General features: G+C 52.5%; 1 protein-coding gene across 3 annotated transcripts in view; it reads right to left on the bottom strand.

Annotated features, from left to right (window-relative positions):
- Positions 1–23,641, bottom strand: part of SUSD3 (sushi domain containing 3) — a 37,439-nt gene extending 13,798 nt beyond the window's left edge. Inside the window, exons 1-3 of one of the 3 annotated variants that reach the window (XM_075432903.1) lie at positions 23,577–23,641; positions 3,545–3,733; positions 1,876–2,023 (exon numbers count right to left, since the gene is read on the bottom strand). In XM_075432903.1, coding sequence (XP_075289018.1) covers positions 1,876–2,023; positions 3,545–3,733; positions 23,577–23,625 — 386 coding nt within the window. In that variant the 5' untranslated portion in view covers positions 23,626–23,641. Of the gene's footprint in view, positions 1–1,875; positions 2,024–3,544; positions 3,734–8,626; positions 8,739–20,798; positions 20,898–23,576 lie in introns of those variants that run through there. The other 2 variants (XM_075432901.1, XM_075432902.1) reach the window with 2 other exon arrangements.
- Between the last annotated feature and the right edge of the window lie 1,138 nt (positions 23,642–24,779).

The raw sequence follows: 24,779 nt of genomic DNA, 5'->3' as shown, positions 1-24,779 counted from the left end.
AATGCAAGGATAAAACACAAGATGGCACTTCAAAGGTCATCAGGCAGACACAGGTTTGTAGACAGAGGTGAGCTCTTCCAGCAGACCAACTAGAAGAGCCAAAAGAAAGGGGACAGGCAGACTTCAGAGCTGAAAGCAAGATGAGGACACCCTCCCTACCCCACAGGTACAGATCCCTTTTCTTTCAGTGATGCTTTGTGAGACACTTAACTAATCCCCTACCAAGTATTCTCATTTTGTATGAAGTTATCAAGCCTGCAGCTCTTCTCCAGATTAATGCTTTGAGCACCCAAAAAGTCGATCCACGTTTTCCAGCCACATCAACACGAGAGACGCTGCCATCGCGCCCGGCACTCTGCAGCCCGGGCTGCGGGTCGAGCGAGCTTCACGCAGGGATGCGTCACTCTGTCTCGCGTGACAGGGACAGTTTCCACACCATCTCAGTCGCTTTCGGGCAGCAGGGCCAAGCCACACCGTGTCTGCAGCATCCCCAGGTCCCCCCTGGGAGCGGGGGTCTGTTGTGGACCGGCCGGGTTGGAGCAGCTCCCTCAGAAGTCAGGGAAGGGAGGACACGGGCAGAAGCTCCCAGCAATGGGAATCATTTTACATCCCAGTGACAGAACCAGGTCCAACGTCTGGTGTGAAGGGCTTCTCGTCCGTAAGGGAAATGTATCAAGTCATCAAAGTCATGCGAACGGCTAATTTTGACAAAACTTCATTTCAAATAAATGAGAAATAAGGGCTTCGATACGAATCGTCTCATCAAAAAGAAAAGCAGCCATTCCAAAAATGCCAATCTACCCTTTCATTTCAAAAATCATTTCATGCTGTCAGTGAAAACCTGATATTATGAATGACACCAAAGACTTTCTTTTTTGCCTCACAAAACCCTTTCAAGGGAAATAGAAAAAATCTGTATTTTGGTTACACTCAGTCTTTGAAACGACAGAATTTCCCCCTTAAGCTGGTTCCCACGCAGCTCTAGATGAAACACAGCTCGGAGCAGAAAGACCTTCACTCGTGTCCTCCCCCGTCTCCCTCTACTCCACCGCTACCCCGCCACGCTCCAAATACTTCTCTGAAGCCAGAAGAGGCTTAAAACCCGCCAGCCGTGCAGCTTACCGGCTGCGGGGCAGGCATCGGCGCGGCGCGCGGCCACCCCGCGGAGCTGCCTGCGGTGGCGGGCGCAGCGCGCAGGGGAAGCGAGAGGGAGCCGAAGAAGAGGCGCCCACAGAAAGCCTTCTCCAGCGGGGGACTCTGGATGGACGCTCTCGTGAATGACAGTGCCTCGGCTTTAGCGTCCAGCCAGAGGTGGTCACGCAGCCACCCTTCACACCAAGTTTTTATGGTGGACTGGTAAATTGTACTCCTTCCCGTGCCCGTTTACAATCCTGCCCGCTGCGTCCCTACGTCCCTACGTCCTTCCAGCGCCGCGTCGTGACAGCTTTAAGTATGCTTCGCAGATGGTGAGGGCTTTGCTGGTTTCGGCATAGGTAGAGTAATTTTCCCAGCGGTGTTCAAGGAGAGCAAAGGAAAAAAGCAAAGAGAGAGAGGGGGGAAAACACAGCCAATCTTCAATAATTCAAGGAGAGAAGGACTGGGCCAGCAAATAAGACGTGTATGTTCGGCTTCGGCATAATCCTGGGTAAATCCAGATCTGCCCTGGCCCGCTGAGGTCATCTGATATTAACAGACATTAGGTGCCTAAATACTCTTGAAATCCAAGTCTTTCTGTGCCTAAAGCCTGACCTACAAGTAAGGATTTTAAGTAATTATCATCATTGAGGTGTCCTTTGAAGCTCTCTGCTATCACAGCGATGGTGTCCGTGCGATGTACAGTCTTACACTGGTTTTAAAAATCTTTCCTTTACGTACCTTTGAGTCCTCCTCCTCTCACTTTTCTTCACGCACTTGATGAGACAACAAGTTAAAAAAGCCATGGACATCAGCAGAATGACGGCGCAGCTCACGATGGAGGCGATCACCGCGACCTTAAATCCAAAAGTCTCATATTTTGATATGGCTGCAGCAAAGCAAACACAGAAGCACGTCAGGAAGGTCAGCCCAGGAATTTATCTTTCGCATTTTCATTAAACCATGCTGAAACCTACCTGCTTCACACCGCTGCTAATAACAGCTCAGTGAGGACTTTCGCGTTCGTACGTGTCAAGATACCAGGGTATCGTGGCTTCAGCTTAGAGCTACGCAAGCCTCAAATTGGGCTATTTAAAAATCTCCTGATTATAAGCTACTAATGAAATGCTACAAGCATTTCACCACTGCAAGTAATTAAACGCAATGCCTTCAGCGCTGCGGTAGCTGAAAAGCACATCTTTGTCGGCATATCAAATGCAGACGAGCCAGCAGACTCTCCTAAGCAATTGTTAGCAAGGACTGGAGCTACAAATACAAATGCTGACAGGGGTAAATGGGTTGGAAGAAGCCCTTTAGAGCAAGGATAGTTCTGTATAATTACACCCTGTGTGGCAGACAGCGAACAACGGGTCTTCCTCTATTTGGGGAAGGGCGCAGGATGGGAGGACAGACAGTATCTGCAGGGCTGAGTGTTCCCAGCGACCCCGTGTTGGCAGGGAATTATCCAGCCAAAAGGAGGAGTGGGAACGCGGATCTCTGCCAACTCATGTGGAGCACTAAGCACGTCTGGCTTCAAAACTCATCAAGTTCTCCCAACACCACAACGCCCGGCATCAGAAATGGTCCAGCTGAGCTCCACACAAAGCCTTCTATTTCTGCGGCCTCTGGAGGGGAGGATTTCTCTCATTTTTTCTTTAATGGAGCCTCTCAGATGAGACATAATAGCAGCTGAGTTTGTGAGAGAGTGGTGAGTGTCTTTTAGATGTCCATCTACTGGTGATTTCCAATTAGACCAGCTCTGAGACACAGGCTAAGGTTCTCAAAGCTCGGAGGTACCGTGTTTTGCTTGAGCCTACTTCTAGTCAATTCTACTAGTTCAATTCTACTAGTCAAGCCTACTAATTCTAGTCAACCTCATAATAAATAAGAAGGAACGCAGCGGGAAAGGTAATTAATGTTGTTGCCATTCAAATGTTATTTGTCAATACGGTAACTGCCCCGTGTGGCTGCCCACAGGCAACAGCTTAAAATTGTTCAAAAAATACCGCTGTATTTCTTTTATAGCAAAAATATCTTCAGAAAAGAACACCAGGAGATTAGAGGGTTTGCAGATATGCTCGCACATTAGCTGGTAATATCTATACATTTTCTAAGAAGGGTACAGCTTGCAGCTACAGAGCCACATTTCTTGCGGGTGCAACGCTACCGGAGTCGGTGACGTGCAACCAGACATGAATCCAACCGAGTCTTTTCTGTGTCACAATAATTAACGATGTCAGAACACATGTGGAGCACAATCACAGTCAGTGGGGGCAACCGAAGGCAACGGAATTTGTCTTTTTCCTTGCCCAGATGCCTAGAATTAATCCTAATGTTGCAGGAGATAGGCAGGGCAAAATAAACGCAATGCAGCCGAAAGGGACGGGGCACGGATTGGCAAGAACCTTACGCTTGCAGGAGGGCACGCCGGCTGTCCACTGGGTACCGTTCCCCTTCCAAACGCAGGTGATGACGCCCGGTCCCTCCAGCTGGTGCTCGGCAGCGCACTGGAACGTCACCACCGTCCCCACGGCCGTGCCGTTGCCGTGAACGATCTGCAGCGTGCCGAGCTGGGGCGGGACGACGCGGCTGCACTGCCCTGCGGAACAAAAACAGAGCGAGACGATGCCGCGCCGGAGCCAGAAGCGAAGGTCCGCTTTCGTTTTACCGCGATCAGGTTGTCAATCGGGCCGAGCCGACGGTCAGAACCACCAACAGACCTCGGCGTGGGCGACGCTGACTGCTCGGCCAAGTACCAGCCCAGGGCCAAACCCCCTTCGGTGCCACCCAACAGCTCCACTGCTCTGACCGCCGGCACAAAGCGGGGTTTTGCTCCTGTTACAACAGTCACCACTTAGACTGGTACGTACTAAGCCTTTTTTTTTAAAAAAAAACAACAAAAGAGTCATTCTGTGAGCGGCGTGGTCTCCTACGAATTCTTGTCTTGTTGGACTCGACGTGTTTAGTCAAATACACAGGCTGGCACCTTCCATGCTGGGAGTGCTCGCAACACATCTTCCCCCCATGCAAACTCTGCAAGACCTAAAGGATCGATCACATATTTCAGTCTGCTTGGCAGCATCTTTGCATGATCCTACAGAAACCTCCTGCACCTCTGTTAGTCTGGGCTGAAATCAGAGAATCATCGAATCGTTAAGGTTGGAAAAGACCTCTGAGACCACCAAGTCCAACCGTCACCCCAACCCCACCACGCCTGCTAAACCATGTCCTGAAGTGCCACATCCACACGGTTTTTGAACCCCTCCAGGGATGGGGACTCCTCCACGGCCCTGGGCAGCCTGGTCCAACGCTTGACCAAATTCTGGACTTCTGGAGCTCTTTTAGAGTCTTTTAGCCATAAACAACCTGTGGCAGCCAGTTCCACTACTTAATCTCACATTGTTTGAACAAGTCCCTCTATCTGCTTCTTTCTAACCTGTTGAGCCAGGAGGTTCAAAAGCCTCTCTAAAGGGAGGGGACAGAGACACACACACGTGCAGCACATCCACATTCAGCTTCTCTCCATTTTCAAGTGACAAACTCTGCTTTACAGTACGTCGTTCATTTTTAGCACGTGTGCTCATTCGGCCTTTCTCTTTCCACTTCTTTGCTGTTCGTACAGCTGCTCTTTGACTCCTGGAGCTGTTCTCCTCTTGGCCACCAAACGTCAGCCACTGACTACGCTGGGTTTTACTGTCACAACATTCCTCGTTTCACACTCATTTTAAACACAAATTTTAATGACTAGCCATTAAGACAACATCTAATATCCAGATATACTTCAAAGATAACAACAGTAAATACATTTTTCTGGTTTTGTACACATGCACTGACAGAATCTGGAAGCTGTTTTCCATAATCTTTTTTTTTTTTTTTTAACATTTACTAAATACCAGCACTGCTTCTGCGTCAGCGTCCGAGTTCCCTATTTTTTGCTGGATTTCCAAACGACTTCAGCAGACTCAGGGGCAACTGGGTTGCAGTTGCAAGACCGGAGTTGCAAGCCCTACGGCAAACCACAAAACAACTAAAAGGGGGAAAATATGCTTCCCACACTTACAGGCAAGAAGAAATGTCGAGCTTTAATAGCCTCCTTGAGAATAACTTGGGAGAATCACAGTGCAAATAGCAAATCTATTTTATTTTTAATACTTAACGCCCCCCCTCTCGTCATTAATTATCGGTAAGCTTCTGCGCTCAAACCGCAGCAGACAGGCTTACTGCCTATCTCCAGTTAACGCTCCTAACAACCCCAGAAACCTCAGCAACAGACCAAACAAAAGCCAGGGACAATTACTGGTCTAATCTACTGAGTAAATACGCACTGAGGAGTTGCTTTTAAAAACATGCCTTTTTCAATTCCACGCGGATTATTTCTGTTTGTTTGGCCACTTCATTCAGCCTCTTACTATGGCAGCAACTGGTTGAGCTCCTGCTCAACAGGAGCAAATCTTTGGTCGAGGGTCATTTCCTTCCACCTCTCATCCTTCCCTCCAGCATCCCACGACTGGCACGCAGTGGACAACCTTCCTCCTCACGTCAGACGAGCGTGATGAGTTTGGGCTCTTCTTTTCACCTTCATCACTCAGAGACTTACTGCAAAATTCCTACCTTTTTGCATTTTACACTGTCAAGGCTATTTTTAGACACCAGATCACATACTTAGGGTTCACATGGGTGACACTTCCAGCTGCGCGAGATGCAGAAAGTAATTTGGAGCCAAATTTGATTCGAAGCACATCTGCTCAGCCACCACAGCAGCCCTCACTAGACACGTTCAGCAAACCTGCCAGCTTACCTGGACTCATTATTCAGCCTCTGCTCCCCAGAGAATAGACCACTTGGCACTGGATCCTTTCTTTCGAGACGTATTTTATTCCATCCAGCGCTGACCATCCTGGGTAAGGTGTGAAGCTGTAGCTAGTTCAGGTGCTCGTGACCCTTCCCTGCCCCATCCTTGCCCACGATGGTGATTAAAACCTCGGAATGTCCGTGACCTTGCCAGCATTATTCCTCAGCCGTGGATTTTCAACTGGTTTTCTTCACTTGAGCGCTACAGAGGTTTCTAACAGGTAACGTCCCGTGAAGCCGTGTGTATCTCCTCGCGTTGGCCAGGGCTGCGACAGCGTTATGTCATCCCCAGAGGCTCATTCCCACACGGAGGTAGTCAGGGCAGGAACCCCAGAGGCTCGTCTTAACGACAGCTCGTGAGAGCTCAACTCCTGAAAGCTTCTGCTCCTGGCTTTACACAGCGGCTGAGCTGAAAGTTCACCAGGCGCATTTCATGGACCTGCATTTAGCCAGAGCAGAAATCCCATTTCTTCTTCTTCTAAGAGCTTTTCGACACAATTTCTTCCCACCAAAGACCAAGCATTAAATGTGCCACTGCTTTTTGCTTTTTACAAATGCTTTTATTGAAATGCATAGCTGGATTTTTGCCAGTAGGACTTTGTGAATTTTATCCAAGTTCGGATTTAATATCCGGATGAAATTTGCCCTAATTTTCATCAGCAATGGTCTTCTAATAACTGATTTGCAAAATCTCTCCATAAGCTCTAGCATTCTTTGCTATTAACTATCCATAGCGTTTTTGCAGTTACTTGCTGCATTCGCTGTTCTGGTCGGTTAATTTTACCCTTCTATCCCCAGAAAATCATCGTTTAGATAAGCTTCCATCCTTCTATTTCTACAAAGAGATGTTCCATATAGATTTATTCTTTGAATACTCTTCAGGAGTGTTTCTCTCACTAAATCTACTACAATCAAGATTGATTTTTTTTAAAATAGAATATATTGATATTTTGTTTTCAGCTGAGGCTGTGTTAAAGGCTGCATTGCCTCCTGAAGTAAAACACAAATACCGCATAAAAATTTCTGCTGACCAGATTTACATCTTGCTTTATACTTCTTTCCTAACTATCCAGAAAATGTCATGTTCAGGTCTTGGTTTGCAGTAACTGTTAGCACCCAGAAATGTAAAATCAAGTGAAACTCCTAATTTACTGCTCACGTAGCTTCTGCAATAGCTGCATCTCAAACCCCACAGACCCATGCCTGACAGCCAGCACCTAAAGCTAGGAGGAATGCTGGAGGAATGAACAGCCTGCCGGCCATTTCTACTTGGCGTATAATCAACATCAAAATCCATGCTGTATTATTTACCTCTAATTAGCCTCATGGCATCGTTCCTAGCTGGATACGTGTCTCCAGCGCCCAGTTCCCATTACTCCTCACTGCTGTTCTCCACTCCCAGGCTCGTGCTCTGCTTACTCTTTCAGTTGCTGGCTACTGATTCCAAGCTCAAGAAGAAAACCTACTTGCTGACACATCCCTATGAAGCAAAGGCTGGAAATATTTTTATTTATTTATTTGGAAGTCCAACAGAAGTTGTGAGGACTCTCACTGAAAAGGATGAACAAACCGCCTTGCCCAGTCTGCGGGCCACGCCAACGTACACCGTTGGCTCTGGTGAACCGAGATGGCCATCAGCCATCAGCCGGCCAGTTCCCTTCAGGGCACTAAGGGCCAAACACCTTCAAGCTCCTACAGCTGCTGCTGCAGCTTCTTGTAAAGCAAGAGCTGATTCGTACAAAGGCAGTTCTTAGCTTGGCTTCACACTAAAAGGACACCCAGTGTTCAAAAGGGACTCAGAAAGAGAAGGCTCCTTATTGCAGACCTTAGAGCAGCCTGCCAGGACTTCAAGAGGGCTTATAAGAAAGATGAAGACAGAGCTTTTAGCAGGGCCTGTTGCAACAGGACAAGGGGCAATGGTTTCAAGCTAAAAGATGGGAGATTTAGACTGCATGTAAGTAAGAAATTTTTTACACTGAGGGTGGTGATACACTGGCCCAGGTTTCCCAGAGAGGCGGTCGATGCCCCATCCCTGGAAACAAGGGTCAGGCTGGACGGGGCTCTGAGCAGCCTGATCCAGTGGAAGCTGTCCCTGCTCACTGCAGGGGGTTGGGCTGGATGGCCTTCAAAGGTCCCTTCCCACCCAAACCATTCCGTGATTCTATCTGAATCCACTGCCAACACACAAGAAGGGCATTGGCTGTTGCAAATAAACAGATCATTTCATATGACAAAGAACTGTCCTCACAGTAAAGAGACTAAAGTGGTGCAGCGTACTCCATAAATTCTTAATTTGTCCAAGCCCCTGGGTTCAGAAGTACCCACATACGTAATTTCCAGGCACTGAAAAATAGAGGCTAATGCAAGAATTAAGACAACACAATCCAAAATATCTCTCCACATGCACAGCCAGGATTATATGCGTTGCAAAATCGGTTTGTCAGAGTCACCATATGGTTTCATTGTCAGCAAGCTGCAGATTTATGTTTTGCTGATAAGAAAACAGAAACAAGAGAGCAACTTCGGCACCCTTGCCCGTGAAACGTTTCCTGTGCTCCTTCCACAGCAAAACACGGAGACTAAAACTCAAATACATCACATACGTATATAGCAAAATGTTCTGAAACACAGCGATAATTACCTGAAAGCCTGTTATCAAGATTGCCACTCAGTGTTTGCGCAGAAAGGGAGCAATCCATGACTCTGCCTCATTACTCCCATACACACGGAACTCCAGCCTTTGCGCTGCTGATTGTTGACTGTTTAATGCAGCTAAAACACGCTGGAATAGCCAGATGCCAGAGAGAACATTAGGTTCTATAAACCCTGCAGAAAATAAACACGCTGATATTATTTCTGCAAGTCTGTTTTCCTACAGAAGCACGCCTTAGAAATTAACGTCCCCGAAGCCACAGGCATAATGTTGAACATCCACAGCGGCCTCACAGGAGAGCGCTTGGAAGAGCTCGTCGTCATGTCAAAAAGCAACAGAAAAGCAGCCAGACACGCAATATGAAATAAAGCAGATTAGTAAAGCATCTTGTGCGAGTGAAACCGCCTGGCCCCGGGATCGGTCCCCTCGCGACTGTGCCTTCGCTCCCTGGCAGAGCTGGCCACGCGTTGTGCCAGGGCTGAGCTCTCCAACGTGTGAAGGAGGAGCTTATCCTTAGCAGGAGCTCATCCTCCCGCTAGAACATTCAGATGCTGGCCCGGCTTTTGAAGAAATTAGTGTTGAACATGACACCAACCCAGCAGGAAAAGAGGTGGAGGGCAGGGGAGGTCCAGGCTCGTGAAGCTGCAGAGCTTGACCGAGGTCCCCAGCTGTGCCGCAGCCACCAGGGAGCATGCGATGGTGGTACCAGGTCATTTCCAACAAAAGCACGCGTTAGCAATGCCACGATTTGACCTTTCCTACCCATTTCAGTGGTTCCCAAGAGTCACTATAAAGCTCATTCTCTTGCTGATAAGGAATTTCCATGCCATGAAAAGAGAAGGAAGGAAGGAGAGAAAAAAGGTATTTGAAGAAAGTTTCCTTCTGTGCTTGCACATCCATGCTCAGATGAGCTCTCTGCTCACACCTGCATTATAGCAGATACCTTACGCTTGCTCCTACTGATGTCTCTAGGTTTTTCTCTGTTGCCTGTTTTGTAGGTAAAACTGATTTTTCAACACAGTTTCCAACGTACGAGACAGTTCTGCAGCATGAAGGGGTGCCGGGACTCCCGCGCCAGGCTGAGTCTCGTCGGTTGGGTTTCGGACAGCATCATTTGCCGTCTCACCACGACCTGCCCAGGGCCACTGGTGAGGTGGGAGCCCCAGGACAAGCACGCGCATCTCCGCGCCTGGAGTGCTTCCTCGCACGTGGCTCGCTGCTGTCGGGAGGGCTTCTGCCCTTTCCGTTCGGCCACGGCAGAGCTGGGCAGGGGCTGCTGCAGGGTCCGGGCAGAGCAGGGTCCTTCCTGCGCCGGAGCAGGGAAGGGCGCACGTGCGAAAGAAGCAAACGCATCCAGAGAAAAGAAAGCAACAGCACAGCGTGAGACACCAAGCAGCTCTGAAACACGAGAGGAGTGGGATCGCTCAGCCTCCTGAGCCGCATCCTCCGACCGGACAAAGCTGGCGGGAAGCCGGCGAGAAGAGACGTCGTGAGCGAGGCGTTAAATCACCTTGTCGACACCGCTGAGGCTGAGCGGGCGCTGGGGCTGTTCCCCGACAGCCCAGAGCCGCCGCCGGCTGCTCCCCCTTCACGGGGGCTGCCGGTTACTCGCCCCCCAGAGCTGCGATCCCTACATCCAGATGGGCAAAAACACAGCAGCGTATCGACCGCTGCGCAGCCCGCGGCAGCTCGGGGTGCTCTTTGGCGGATGAAGGATGGCAGAGCCTACTTCAAGGTCTTTTCATGCCTGCTAAGGCAGCAAAAATGATCAGATAGCGGCAAATCCTTGGCTTCCATCTCCGAAAGAAATCCTTGCACTATGCTGCTGCAAAGTCTGAGATCCAAATGTGAAGCAGACAAATTTGGTTCATCTCTCTTTGTGACACCGAGCCTTTCTCTCTTCTCTCTCCCAGCATTTTTCGTCTGGCTTTTGAGCTGCTCAAAGCAGTGAACAAGATGCAGCAAGATTTAGGAGTCAGCACTCAACACTTCCCAACTCTACTCTGAAATGGCAGACGGCTGCAAGCAATTTGAATCCATGGAAAATCCAAGCTACACATCACCCAAGGGTAGAGTAGGGTTTGAGACAACATGTGCAATCCGCTCCTGTTTCAAACATGAGTAATTTGTAGGACTGGTGTTAAGATGATTCTTGTTCCTGTCCTTTATTTTACTCTTTTAAGAGCGGATTTGTTCCAGCCACCCTCCTGTCATCTCCATGATTGATTTCTTTTGCCAATTCACATCAAAGTCAGGTTATTCTCATCTGTAGATTTTACTCTTGGATCTAGCAATGAGGGCAATGCTGAATATTTCTCTTCTTATGGGAACAATTAAATGAGAAATAAGAACTAAATGCAAAATGAGGCATTTGACGAAATCTCCAGTAAAGCAAGAACAGCTGGGTCTTCCGTGCTTTATTAGTCTGTTTACCAACAGAACTGAAAAAATAGGTTATGACACTTCTGAACAGTTAATAATAGTGTAACCTTCGAGAACAGGAAGGAGCCGTTAAACCTAAAGCAAATTAGAAGCGTTCATCTATTTATCTCTTCACCATTACTTCCATATTAAAAAAAAGAGAGTAATTTTATATCTATGTCTTTATCTATCTCCACTACAGAGCGCACCAGAATTATGTCTTAATTCAAACTGTCCAAATTAAAGATTACCCACAGAAGTGATGCCAACAGTTGCTTTCGTGACAGATTGTTTAGTGAACGGAGCTAATATTGCCGATGATCTCCCCTCTTTGTCATTCTAAAGTAGATAATAAATAAATTATGGATTTGCACAGCACAGAGTTTGTGGCCTAGATTCCAAAACAAACATCCTAAAGAGAACAGGTTGCCCAGAGAGGTGGTCAATGCTGCATCCCAGGAAACAGTCAAGGCCAGGTTGGATGGGGCTCTGAGCAACCTGATCCAGCTGAATATGTCCCTGCTCATCACAGACGGGTTGGACTAGATGGCCTCAGAAGGTCCCTTCCAACTCAAACCATTCCACGATTCTATGGTTCTAAGAGAAGCAACTTGAAATCAGCTTTCCACCCGCACTTCAGCTGAGATCCTGAATGTATCAAACATCCTGGAGCGGATAGACCCAATGGGCAGGTGATCCCACCAGGATGCAACTAAAATCCATGGCTCCAGAGACCTGAGCCCCAGCACACTGTCCCTGCCACGCAGTGAGGGGTCCAGCCCTTGCTGCGCTTGCCTCCAAAGTCTGCTAGCATTGCTTCTTGCATAATAAGCATTGATATTTACCAGAAGGAGACCAGAAGTAACTGGTTACACAATACCACAGCCTTCTGCAGATGGTCCTCAGCCTCCCCCGCACATCTCGGCACCCGCAGTCTCTGGAGAGGTTCAGATCCACAGCAAGACGCAAGTGTTACCCCAGGACCTGTAACCCCATCTTTAGGGAAGCCAAACAGAATGGGGGACATCAGAAATATAAAGCAAGACAAATGAACCCATCAGCTCTACTCTGAATTTTAAATGTGCAGGTCAGGTATCTGCTTCTATGTGATTTTCCTCCTCTCTGGGGAGTAACAAAGCCCAGGAGCATCCCTGCACCTTCCCTCTGCCGCCAGGTCCCTCTCTGTCCTCAGCCAGGTTCCGAGACGCACATCCTTGCTGCTGGAAGTGTCCTTCAGGAAACATCAGGCCGCTGAAATCTGCAGGTTTATGTTCTCAACTCTCATCGTTATTTTCCCCCAGTGCTCATGAATAACCTCTCATTCGTTAAGCCTGTGCAGCCGACTGTGACATTGCTGCAGACGGTGCAAAGCGATACGTGGGCTCCATTAAGCAGACCCTGGATATTTTCAAATGGAAACCACGATGACCAGAAATGTTAAAATTCTTCCACGTCTATAGTCGAGATAAGAGATTATCCTGGGCCAATGCTCAAAGCATTTTTCCTCATCACAATAACTGCAAGAAAACAATCACCACAAACTCAATAAAAGTTAAACAAATATGCTAGAGAAGGCCAGCGACTTTGGGAAATCCAGATTTCAGCATCCAGCTCAATATTTGGCACCTTGCTAACATGGCTCAAGTATCAGGAGGAAAACAGACAAGCTTTACTAGCAGTCTGCCTCTGGTGAGCCCTCTCCATGCTCGTACCGCAGCCTGGCGCGAGGGAGAACCAACAACCGCTGACGACGGCAAAACCATCTCAGCGCTCTCCCTGCACGCCGAGATGAGAATGGGCATTGCTGGGGTCCGGAGAAGGCTGCGGGCACTCACTTGGAGGAACCCGAGGCGGAAAGCCTGACCCTTTTGTCTGACAGAATTCTCTCTCTTGCTTTTGCACCCTTTAGAACACAGAAGAAGAAACCCACCTTGTCAGGGCAGTTCTAACACCAGTCCCTTATCAGCGCTCATCCTATTGACGGGCCCCAGAAAAGGGCTGGCTGTCAGAAAAGCTTTAGCTCTGGGGCTGATCATCTGAAAATGGTTCAGCACCTCTAAGCATCTCTGCAAAACCCTTCGGCTGCTTCTCTTTCGAGTAGACGGATTTTTTTTAACACCTAAGTGGATCCATTTTGTAGTTAACCTGAAAGCCAGTCGGTAACAAAGCCAACACTTTCTGGCTTCCCTTAATGATTATCGAAGTTTTGTCACCAAAATTAAACATTTCAATAGACCTTTGGTAAACTGAGCCAGCTTCAGATTTTACTGCTTCTTGCAGATGAGGAAAGTAAACCAGAGGGAAACCAGCAGCAACGCCCATCAAGCTCTGCACCTACAGACTCCATACATAAACCATCGGTGCTTCTGGTGACCCTCTGTGGGCTGCAGGGATGAGCAGGAGAGCTGGGCAGAGCTGAGCTAAGAATCTCAGGATTTAAAGGGTGCAGGATAGAAAATGATTATCTGAACACACCTGATGGAAAAACGAGTCTGAATACAACACCCTGGCAACATCAGACATCTCCTGCTTTGAACAGGGTTTTCAACAGTCTATTGAATTTGCAATAGACAGGGTAGAAATTCAGCGCTTCACTGAAAAGCTGCCCACTGGAGAAGCCAAAGGAAAACCTCCGACCCACCTTCACAGGGGAAGCAGGCGCCTGCTGGGAGCCACAGATGGGTGAAGGATGAAGGATGCCCCGCCGGACCGTCCCACGGGGCAGAGGCTGCCGCTCGCCCTTCGGGGAGCCCTCCCGCAACGTCCCCCCCAGACGGAGGGCGGCAGCCCCGCACACCCACCGCCCGCGCCCCAAAACAGCCCCCGCTCCCCACCATCAACCCGGGCAGCACGGGGAAACGGAGCTCAGCCGGCGCGGGCTCTGGGTTATCTGCCCGCAGCAACGGCTCGGTCTGGTTCGTGCGTGGCGGCGTGCGAACGCGCTCGGGGCAGCGAACGCTGCCGATAAGAGCAGATGTCCCCTGACGATGCGCCCGGTGGCCTCTCGCTTCTGCGTGGCGTTTGCCAGATGGGGCACAACCTGGGAGGATGGCAGAAATCCCTGCCGACGGCCGGGACACGCGGCGAGCACCGCGAACTGAAAAATGCTCGAGCGGGACGGGTGTGGAGCTGGCCAAAACCCGCTTCGGGCATCAGAAAATTCACCCCAACGTAACATTTTTAGTGGAGAAGAATGATGGTTACATGCTCATTTTTGGCCAAAGGCCCCAAAACGTAGGGATTATATTTGCACAAAGCACTTATTTGTAAAGGATATAGAAACTTTTCAACATTTGCTCTTTGAAACGTCTTTCTTGTTTTGAAACGGACCATTGAACAGAGGTTTGGTCGTTTTCATGGGGAATTTCCAGCCATCCTGGTAAGCAAAACCAACCTTCATGCTAGAGCCCTTGCCCACATCTGCTCCCCCTGGCTGGCCTGTTTTGGCTTCTGCAAGCCCTCTGTCCTTCCCAATAGCAAACTGAAGCTGTCCCTGCACTCGGTTTGCTGTGTTCAGCTGCTAAATGCACACCACAGCGCTGCGACCTGGCATTCGCAACCGTCAGCAAGAATTTCTGCAAATAATTGATTTTTTTAGACATCAGTCTGAAAGAGTTAGCAATAGCATGCCATTTATCATGGTGATAGAAATTATTCACAGACTGAGAAACTAACAGCCAGATTTGAAAACCTTCGCTGTGGTTTTATCGCTTTTTAGTTTTTCTTCTTTCCTTTTTTTTTTTCGCTGCTGGGTTTGGCTTTCTCGTTGCTGGGCTTCACCCGTGAGAGCAGAGGGGCACGCTGCCAGCAGCCTGGCCACGGACACCGGAGCGACCTGCAGAACCCGCGGAAGTCACGCAGCACCCTGCCAGCACCCGTCCAAGCACGGCAATGATTAACAGCACGAGTCCATCAGCACATCTGTTTTCAGCCTGCCTGGCCACAGGAATTAGTGAAAGGCGGCACGAAGATCGGCGGGGATGCCAGCGTGAGGACAGGGGACCAGGCCGGTGTGTTTACTTTTTCCCATTAAAAAAGTCAATGATTGCCGGTGAGTTACAGGCGGAATGAGCAGCAGCTTCAGCGAGCAGATCGAAGGAGAGCAGCCCCGTGCCCTTCCCCCTCTCCTTCCGCAGATGTCCAAGAACCTCAGGTCTGCCTCAGATCGCTCAGCTACCTCACTGGCAGCTTTTGGATGGCCAGAATACGGGGCGAGGACAGACTGGTTCGTATTTAAAATGAGTGAAAAACTTCGCCCCAGTCTAGATTCCTGCCTTTACCGACGATAAGAGGCCAGACCCCAGAGCTCTCTCTTGCCCACGCAAAGCTGCCGTGGGCTTCATGGGGCACCTCTTCCCCGAGCACAGCGGAACCCGTGTGCCCAGCCCCGATGCCTCTTCTGACCCAGCCAATGCACCAAGGCCGTAGCCTCAGAAATTACTGCCGTTCTGAGCAGAAACTCTCCCAGGTGTAATTCTGCTCTTTTACACGACAGCACAAATTTCTGCTCTCCTGAACAGGAGGGATCAAAACCAACACTCGCCCCTCGCACCTCCTTCGGCCACCGCAGCCCGAAACATCTTCCCAGACACCACTGCCCAGCCCAGCGCACGCTCGGGTGTCCGGACCCCACCGCCTCCCCTCACCTAGCCCAGCTCCTGTCCCCATTTTCACCCCTCCTCAAAATCATTCTCAGCCATCTGCTGCAGAGACTTGTATGTGTGAGCAGCGTGGTGTTTGGCTTTATTTCAGCCCAGAAATAACAGCTTAATAACCGCGTCCAACTCCAGAGAGTCCAGAGGAGGGCTACGAGGATGATGAGGGCACTGGAGCATCTCTCCTACGAGGAAAGGCTGAGGGAGCTGGGCTTGTTCAGCCTGGAGAAGAGAAGGCTGAGAGGGGACCTTAGAAATGCCAATAAATATCTGCAGGGTGGGTGTCAGGAGGACGGGGCCAGACTCTTTCCAGTGGTGCCCAGCGACAGGACAAGGGGCAATGGGCACAAACTGAAGCAGAGGAAGCTCCAGCTGAACATGAGGAAGAACTTCTTCCCTCTGAGGGTGACAGAGCCCTGGCCCAGGCTGCCCAGGGAGGCTGTGGAGTCTCCTTCTCTGGAGATATTCCAGCCCCGCCTGGCCGCGGTGCTGTGCAGCCTGCTCTGGGTGACCCTGCTTGGGCAGGGGGTTGGGCTGGGTGACCCACAGAGGTCCCTGCCAACCCTGAACATGCTGTGATTCTGTGAACTCCGTTAACAGAAAAGCAAGCGGTTGACCCATCCTCTTCCCCATGAGTGTTCCCACCGGCGTGACCCAGGCGCCAGCCCAACCCCAGCTCCCTGACCCTCCGCAGAGACGGGAATTGATTTATTTTGGTGAGCGGTTGCTCATTCTGCAACTTCTGCATTTCTCGCTGACATCTGAAAGCAAAATGAAACGCGAGAGAGGCAGCCTTCCACCAAGACTGCAAAATCGTCTCTCTGCCAGTCTTCTGATCCACGGAGCTAGTCAGAACTGCTCCTCGGAACGCCATGCTCGCCCGTCTGCCACGGCGTTTGAATGCCTGAGTGAAAACCAGCAACTGTCCCGCAGGCTGGCTCGACCCGCCGAGTTACCGAAGGCACGATTCCGTAGTGCCAGGCACATGAAAAGACAGTGGCACTCGTGCCTAGACAAGCTGAGCAGCGCTAACTTCAGCACAGTTCAGATTCTCTGGTTTTTGAAATCTCAATGTTTGGGGTCCCAACCATTCAGCTCTCTGCATGCCCTAGCTGAAATTCAGAGGTCTAGATATAATTCATCGCTACAACCTAGGTAATTAAAGAGTAGCGGGGACAAAGTATTGGAGAATACCACCGGGAACGAATCTTGCACCATGGAGGACCGTGCCAGAAGACCTAACAACTCTTTTCCTTCTCTATTTTGTACCGTTCTAGAGTTTTTATGACAAGCACAAAAAATCATTCCCTCAAAGCAGTTTGCCTGGTGCAAATGCCTAACCAGTAAGATTAGCATCTTGTGGTACAGAAGATAAAACCAATTAGCTGATATTCCACAACTGTCGCTTCTTTTACCTTTTTTAATAAAAGGTTTCACTTTGATCTCATGGGAGAAAGGAAGGAGAAACTACTGTGAAGGAATTTCAAGCCCATGTATTCCAAGTTGCATCACGTTCTGCCCCGTGGAAATGGGAATTCAGGATCAACGTGTTCTTCCCCAGGATCGCGGGAGGAGCCCAGCAGCCTCCCTGCAGCCTTTCGGCAGAGCAGCAGCGCGCTCGGCTTTGAAGAACAACTTTGCTGTTGCTTTCCTGGAAGAGCAACCCTAAGCTCTCAGCGCTATGGTTTCACAGTTTCTGCACTGGCAAGGAAACTGGCTTCAGAAAAAAAACCACGTTGCTCTTCGCAAAAGACCAGACACCTCGAGTCACGCCAAAGAGACATCCAGCCTGGTGCCTACAGCCCACCCCGGCCGCCAACAGCCACCCCGAGCACAACCGAGCAAAGACACGGTGACACCTCTTCCACCGCCCAGCAACCCGCAGCCCGCGGCTGTCCTCAGCCGGAGATCACGCCTCTTCCCTCGGACGGTGCCCGCCGGCGAGCCTCCTCCGCGGCGTGGTCTGGAGGCAGCACGTTCCTCCTCCCCTCCGGCAGCCGCTCTGCTGCCCTGGTTTGGGAAGGCGGAGGGACGGAGCAGAGCCGCAGCCACAGACAACGCGCGGCGGCAAGAGACCCGCTAAGGTCTAACCTGGCGCAACGGGTGTTTCTGCCGCGCTCCGCGTTTCTTTCCCACCTTCCCTTCGTCCGTGGCGGCACCGGTGTGTTTGTAGATGCACCAAAGTATGTTCTCCCCCAGGCTGAAAGAGCTACACGACTGCATTGAGGAATGGCTGTAAACTGAAAGAGGGCAGATTTAGATTAGATATTAGGAAGAAGTTCTTCCCCATGAGGGTGGTGAGGCCCTGGCCCAGGCTGCCCAGAGAAGCTGTGGTTGCCCCCTCCCTGGCAGGGCTCAAGGCCAGGTTGGATGGAGCTCTGAGCACCCTGGGCTGCTGGAAGGGGTCCCTGCTCATGGCAGGGGGGTTGGAACCAGATGATCTTTAAGGTCCCTTCCAACCCAAACCATTCTATGATTCTAGTGAGGGAGGAATCACAGCAAAAACCAAGTTACTGCCCTGGAAAAACAGAGAGCCGGAGCCTCCAGCTTCAGCAACACAGAGACTAAAAATACTGATACACCTTCGTTCCTCCTTCCTCTTCCCTGTTCCACCCAAAGAGCCTCCAACGCAATCTGAGCAGCTCCAGAGGCAGCAGCGTCTCGGCGGCGGCTGGGCTGACGGCAATTCCCAGCAGGCAGGAGAGCGCGTGGGTCACCGCTGAGACGAGCCGTTCCGAGGCTTTTCCAGATAATACGACGAGCCTGGCGAGAGACGGTCGACGGTCCGTAGTAAACCACCGCAGAAAGGCAACAACGCCGCGACGCTGCCGTGGCAGCGAAACATGGAACACGTCAAAGCATCCGTATCATATAAAAATGTAAGAGGCTGAACAGAAGGAGGGTGTTTGAATTTCACCGCTGTGCTTCGGGAAGCGGGCTGTGCGGGGGAACTTCCTTTAACTTCTCTCTCATTCACGCATTAATTCAAATGGAAATCTTGCCACGGGTTTTTTTTTTTCCCAGCCTCTGCAAAAGGAATGCACGAGGGAGTTTGTCCGTGCCAATCCTTGTTATCGCCCTATTGCTCACGGGCTGAAATTTGACAAGCAGGGCACTCCACCAAAGCAGCAGGGAGAACGATCCCCAACAACAGCACGCTACGGCGAGAGGTATTGTGTAACAGTTGCCACCAGCTTTCCCTAGAGGTCACTTCTCCAGCAGACACTGCTGCACACATAACGCGGTCGCATTTAAATTCAGCATCCTAAACAAGGGTTTAATTTAAAATTATACAACAAGTAGCCATGATTTTAGCTAAGCCGCTCTGATTTAAGAGCAGCACGTCCACCCAACTCCCTACCTTCGTAGGAAGGAACGGCGATTCAGCGGAGGCGAAACCTGCGCGGGTGGTGCCGGCCGGGACCAACCCCCGTAAGGCAGCGAGAGGCGAGGGGACGAGGGAGCGCGACGCCCAGCAAAGGTCCGGCAAAGCCCCGCGTGCCCCCAGCATCTCTGCTGGTCCCATGACGGACGCAGCAGCTCCATGCAGGCACGGCCATGCCCTGACCCTGCGCACTCCCCTTTTTACTCCCGTTTAGCACCCTCCTGAGAACTTCTGCTCCACGGCTTTGGTGTAGCTGGTTTGGAAAAAAAGGTGTTTGTTGTTCGGGTTGGAGACGTGGCTGAGAGAAGCCAGGCTGGTAGATAGCTGAGGGATTAACTGAGGGTGGACTTCTAGTCTGAACAGCAAATTTTTTTTTGGTGGGTCCTGCGTTTCTGGGAGTTTTGCCACAGATCCACGCAGGGCAAGGTTAGCCCAGGCAGGAGCAGGAGGGCTGAGGGTCACACGGGACACGCCGCTTCCAAACCTCACCTTGATTGTGGGCAAACCCAGACCCGCAAGACACTGTGAGACAACAAATAAAAGCGGCCAAATGCACATGATTTTGCAGAAGAAAAAGGTCAATAACTAGTGATATCAGCATCAAACTAGAGCAACAGGGTCTACGCTTGTCTTTGAGTTGTTAGTTCTCCAGAGTAGGTTTCCCAGAACTCGTCTCACGTTTTTAAAATGAACCGCTCTATTAAACGTAAATTAAATGCACGGTTAAGCACACTCAGTGGATGCAGTGTAAAGCGTTGCTACGCCGTCGGCCCAAACACATTGCTCATTTCTATCAGCGTAACAAAATCAGGTCGTTGATAAAGTCCGTGAGAACCGCACGAGCCAGATCAGCCGCAGGGATACGCGGGGACAGGCGGAGGAGGAGGAGGAGGAGGAGGAGGCCCCCGAACTTCAGGAGCGCTCAGCCCCGCTCACAGTGAAATCAGGGGAAAAAAACCCCTGCCCACCCTGCGATCTGCAGCACGGCGGCGGAGAAAAACGCGGGCCCCATCGAACCGGGGCAGCTCCCTCGAACCGGGGCAGCTCCCTCGAACCGGGGCAGCCCCCATCGAACCGAGCTGTGTCCACCAAACTGGGGCAGCTCCCACCGAACCGGGGCAGCTCCCACCGAACCGGGGCAGCCCCCATCAAACCGGGGCAGCTCCCATCAAACCAGGCAGCTCCCATCGAGCCGGGGCAGCCCCCATCGAACCGGGGCAGCTCCCATCAAACCAGGCAGATCCCATCGAGCCGGGGCAGCTCCCATCAAACCGGGGCAGCTCCCATCAAACCGGGGCAGCCCCCATCGAGCCGCAGCAGCTCCCATCAAACCAGGCAGATCCCATCGAGCCGGGGCAGCTCCATCGCCCCGGGTGTCTCTGGCTGCCCCCGGGCCCAGGACCCTGCAGAGGCTGCAGGTCCCCACGCCGGGGCCAGCCCCTCCGCCAGCCCCCGCTCCCGCCCAGTCAGCCGGACCCACTCGACCCCGAGAGGTCTCGGCAGGGCGCTGCGATCTGCGCGACCAAACCCCGTACCCAGACTGGGGGGGGGAAGAGGGAAGGAAGCCAAGCAGCGTTGACCGGTTTCTCGTTCCACCCCGCAGCGCACAAACTCCCCGACCCCGGCGGTTCCCACCCCCGAGCCCCGCAGCCAGCCCCGGGGACAGCGGGGAGGGAGCCGGGGGGCCGGGGGCTCGTACCTGCGTATCCCGGTGTGCCGCTGCCGTCCCGGCCGGGCGCGGGGGTCCGCGGCACGGCCAGCCCCGGGGCCGTGGCTGCCGGCATGGCTCTGCCGAGCCCCGCCGCGCCCGGCTCCGCGTCCCCCGGGCAGGGGCGGCCCGGGCCCGCCTCCGCCCGCCCTCCGCCGGGGCCGGGGGTCGGGGGGGGGGGCCGCCGCGGCCCCTGCGCCGGCACCCGCGGAGCGGGAGGAGGAGGAGGCGGCGGGGGGAGGAGGCGGGCGGGGGGCGGCGGCTGCGCGGGGCTGGCGGGAGGCCAGGAGCAGCCGGGGCCGTTCCCCGCCCGCCGCGGCCCCGGGGCACCGGGCAGGGCCGTAAGGTGGATGCCCTGCCAGGGGGATGGATGCCCTGCCTGCCCTGCCTGATCCCCCCGTGCCTGCCCCCCGCTGCCTGCCCTGCCCGATCCCCGCCGCCTGCCCAGCCCGATCCCCCCGCTGCCTGCCCCCCGCTGCCCGATCCCCCCCGCCTGCCCTGCCTGATCCCCCCCTCCTGCCCTGCCCAATCCCCGCTGCCTGCTCTGCCTGACTCCCCCGCTGCCTGCCCCCCGCTGCCCGATCCCCCCGCCCGATCCCCCCTCTCCCTGCCCTGCCCGATCCCCCCGTTGCCTGCATACTGCTGATCCCCCTGCTGCCTGCCCTGCCTGCTGTCCTCCGCTGCCTGTCCCCCCGCTGCCTGCCCCCTCACTGCCTCCCAGTGCCTGCCCTCAGCCCCAGTGCGGCCGGGCCGGTGCTGGCCGCCCGGAGAGCCCCAGGTGGGGTGGGCTGCTCTCCTCCTTCCAAACCCGCTCCCTACTGCTTGTCGTGCCATTGTATGCCAGGACCTGCGTCTCTCACGTACGTGCAGCTTACAGTCGTTAAAATCACGTTCATTTTCACTGGGATTGGAAACTAAACGCACTGGACAGGGCCAGGATCCGCCATCTTCCCACCTGGGAGCCGGACGGCACACCCCAACACCCACGGGCTTCCCAGCGAAACCCAAGCTCCTCACACTCACCTCGTGTGTGATCTTGTCGCAACCACCTCCCGGCCCTGGCACCCCCCGTCACTGCTTACCCCAGCAGCATCACCTCCAACCAGTGAGTCTGGGTCTCAGCAGCATCTGGTGGGATCATCAGCCGGCTGACACCAGCGGTAGATTGAGAAAAGTCCTTCGGTGGCTTGCACCGCGTGTCCGGGAAAAGCGAGCGGAGGAGCAGCCGGCTCTTCCGAAGGAGCTCTGCCCGTTGGCGCGGAGCGTGCGGCTGGGGCCCACACCCGGCACCGTGCCTGTGCGCGCTCACTCTGCTTGTTTTACCCTCTCCTTATTTTTTTTCACGTGGAACTAGGAGAACAAAAAGTCTGCGGGAGCAGATTGGAGAGCTGAAATTCCAAGATGCACCAAACCCAAACAGCCTAAGAAAAGCCTGCCAAGGCTCTGCTGGCGGCACCAGACGGAGCGGGATCCTGCCCACGGGTAGCGGTGACACAGCTCCTCTGCACACGCTTCCCCGCGAGCTCGTTTGGCAGGGAGTCCGCAGAAGCATCGCGGATACGAAGGGCCGCTATTCCCATCTCTACAACCACAACGCATTTTAAAAGCAATACATTATAGCAAAGGAACAGCGTTTTTGAAAATGCTGCAGCTTATGGATTGGGTCTGTATTTCCAGTAATGCCAAACACTCAGAAATCTAATTTAAGTCAACCAGGAACTATGGCTCCCGCAACCAAGTCCTTCGTGTCGGTGAAGCCAGAGGAACACCAAAGACAGATAAGCGACTTTTTTTTCCTTACGCCATTGTTACTGCGCCTGCTATTACACACCGCAAGTCGAACACAGCCGTGTTGCAAGCCAAACCTTTTCTTACCGGCACTTACAGCATGCTGCAAGTTCAGAAGCAGCCTCTGAATCCCGCTCCCCTGAGGCCAACATTTAGTCTTTCTCAGTGAGGGCAAGCACAGCCCAGCAGCGGTGGGTCTGCTCGGCGTGCCCTGGGGCACCGCACGCAGAGAGCAGCCCGGCTGCGGCTGCAGCCTCCCCGGAGGTCACTCATCTCCCTGGCTTCGGGGCGAGTGCTTGCGTGGGGACTCAGTGCTTGATGATTTTAACGGAAAAGGCGGCCAATTCCATTGACCAATGTCTACAATCCTTACTTAAGATCCAGCTGTAATAAAAGGGGATTTTTGACCAAGTAAGGTGCTGTCATCTGCCGTCATCAACAACGGTGACATGATTTCACCTGTAAAGCCACCCCTCCCATGCAAATACGCTTTGAATTTCGCAAAAAAAAAAAATCTCATTGGCATAGTGGGAACTATGAGTCTCCCTCTTCCTTCTGAAAAGAGCAGAGAGTGCGTCTTGAAAGCGATGGAAGCTTCCGTGCTGCAGCCCCGTTTTCCTTGCCGGACCCCGTATTTCACCTTCAGCGGCGGGGGAAGCTGTGCAGCCCCAGCCAGACACTTGTTGCCGCTGCGCAGGGGTTGTTTAACCGCTGGATTTCGCTAAGCTGCGCTAAGGCGCTGTCTTTCGTCTAATCCCAGTTATCCAGGCTGGCTCGCGGCGTGCCAAGGGCACAGGACTGCTGCAGGGACAGTCCCCGCGGCCTCGCCGCCCGCTTCGCCGCGGCCGCAGAGCCTGGCTGGCTGCAGGGCAGGGAACACGCTCCCGGCCCGGCTGGAGCAGTTTTCCAGCCCTCCAGCAGCAGCAAGGCGACCTCTGGCCGTCCCCCTCCCAGCCAGCCCCACCGCCGCCTCCTCCTTACCCCGCTTCTCCCTTCGAGCCGCAGGAGCTGCCTGGCTCCAGCTGAGCATCAGTCCCGCAAGCCCCAGGCAACGAAACTTGGTTGTGCCTACGTCGCTCAGACGCCCTGGGCGGCCGTGTTTCTTCTTCAATAACTGTTGAAAAGCAGGGTAGTAGCTCTCCATGGCAGGTGTCATCAGATGACGCATGCATAGGTGGTGTTGCTGAAAGTCCTCCTCGGGCCCAGCAATTCCATTTCTGAAAGAAAAAATAGACCCTTAGGAGTGACGGTGAAATAATCTGTTGGGTTGTGAAGTGCCCAGTGACAGGACAAGGGGCAATGGGCACAAACTGAAGCAGAGGAAGCTCCAGCTGAACCCGAGGAAGAACTTCTTCCCTCTGAGGGTGACGGAGCCCTGGCCCAGGCTGCCCAGGGAGGCTGTGGAGTCTCCTTCTCTGGAGATATTCCAGCCCCGCCTGGACGCGGTGCTGTGCAGCCTGCTGTGGGTGACCCTGCTTGGGCAGGGGGTTGGGCTGGGTGACCCACAGAGGGCCCTGCCAACCCCGACCATTCTGTGATTCTGTAACTGTAACAGTCTGTAACAGTCAGGAAGTCTGTCTGTCAGAGAACCAGCGAGGTCCTTGAGCAGGATTTGCTCAGGGAAGATACGGCCATAGCAGAGAGGCTGAATTAATTCTTTGCTTACCCTGGAGGGAAGCAGAGAGGAAAGAGAGAGCCCGTCTTTGGGGGGATGCACAGGGTGGTCTGCGTGTTGGTAGAGGATGCTGTGGAACACGCAGACAAAGAACAAGAGCAGGCGGCATGCAGCAAGCGTGCAAAAGAAACTGCAGATGAAATAACCAAATTAATGTTTGACAACAGTGCATAATCTCTCACTTAAAATCTTCTTGATTACCCAGGGTCTGAAACAGAGGAGATGTAACTCCAGCTTTTTAAGAGGAGTTCTTCTAGATGAGACCTCAGAAACTACTGGTTGGTAAGCCTGAAATCTGCACCAGCCACGGTAACAGAAAATGATTTAGCAAATAAGATCAGTGAACACATTGATACATTTACTATACTGGGGAAAAGTCAACATGGGTTTTATGAACGGAAGTAAGTTATGGCTCACAAATCCTCTGGAGATGTTTAAAGGAGTCAACAGGCCAGGAGATAGGGAAAATCTAGTCGATATTTCCAACGTGGGTTTTGATAAAAGGGCTT

Source organism: Opisthocomus hoazin, chromosome 11 (assembly GCF_030867145.1).
Source record: "Opisthocomus hoazin isolate bOpiHoa1 chromosome 11, bOpiHoa1.hap1, whole genome shotgun sequence".
Classification (NCBI taxonomy): Eukaryota; Metazoa; Chordata; class Aves; order Opisthocomiformes; family Opisthocomidae; genus Opisthocomus; species Opisthocomus hoazin.
This window is presented reverse-complemented; position numbering and strand designations above follow the sequence as displayed.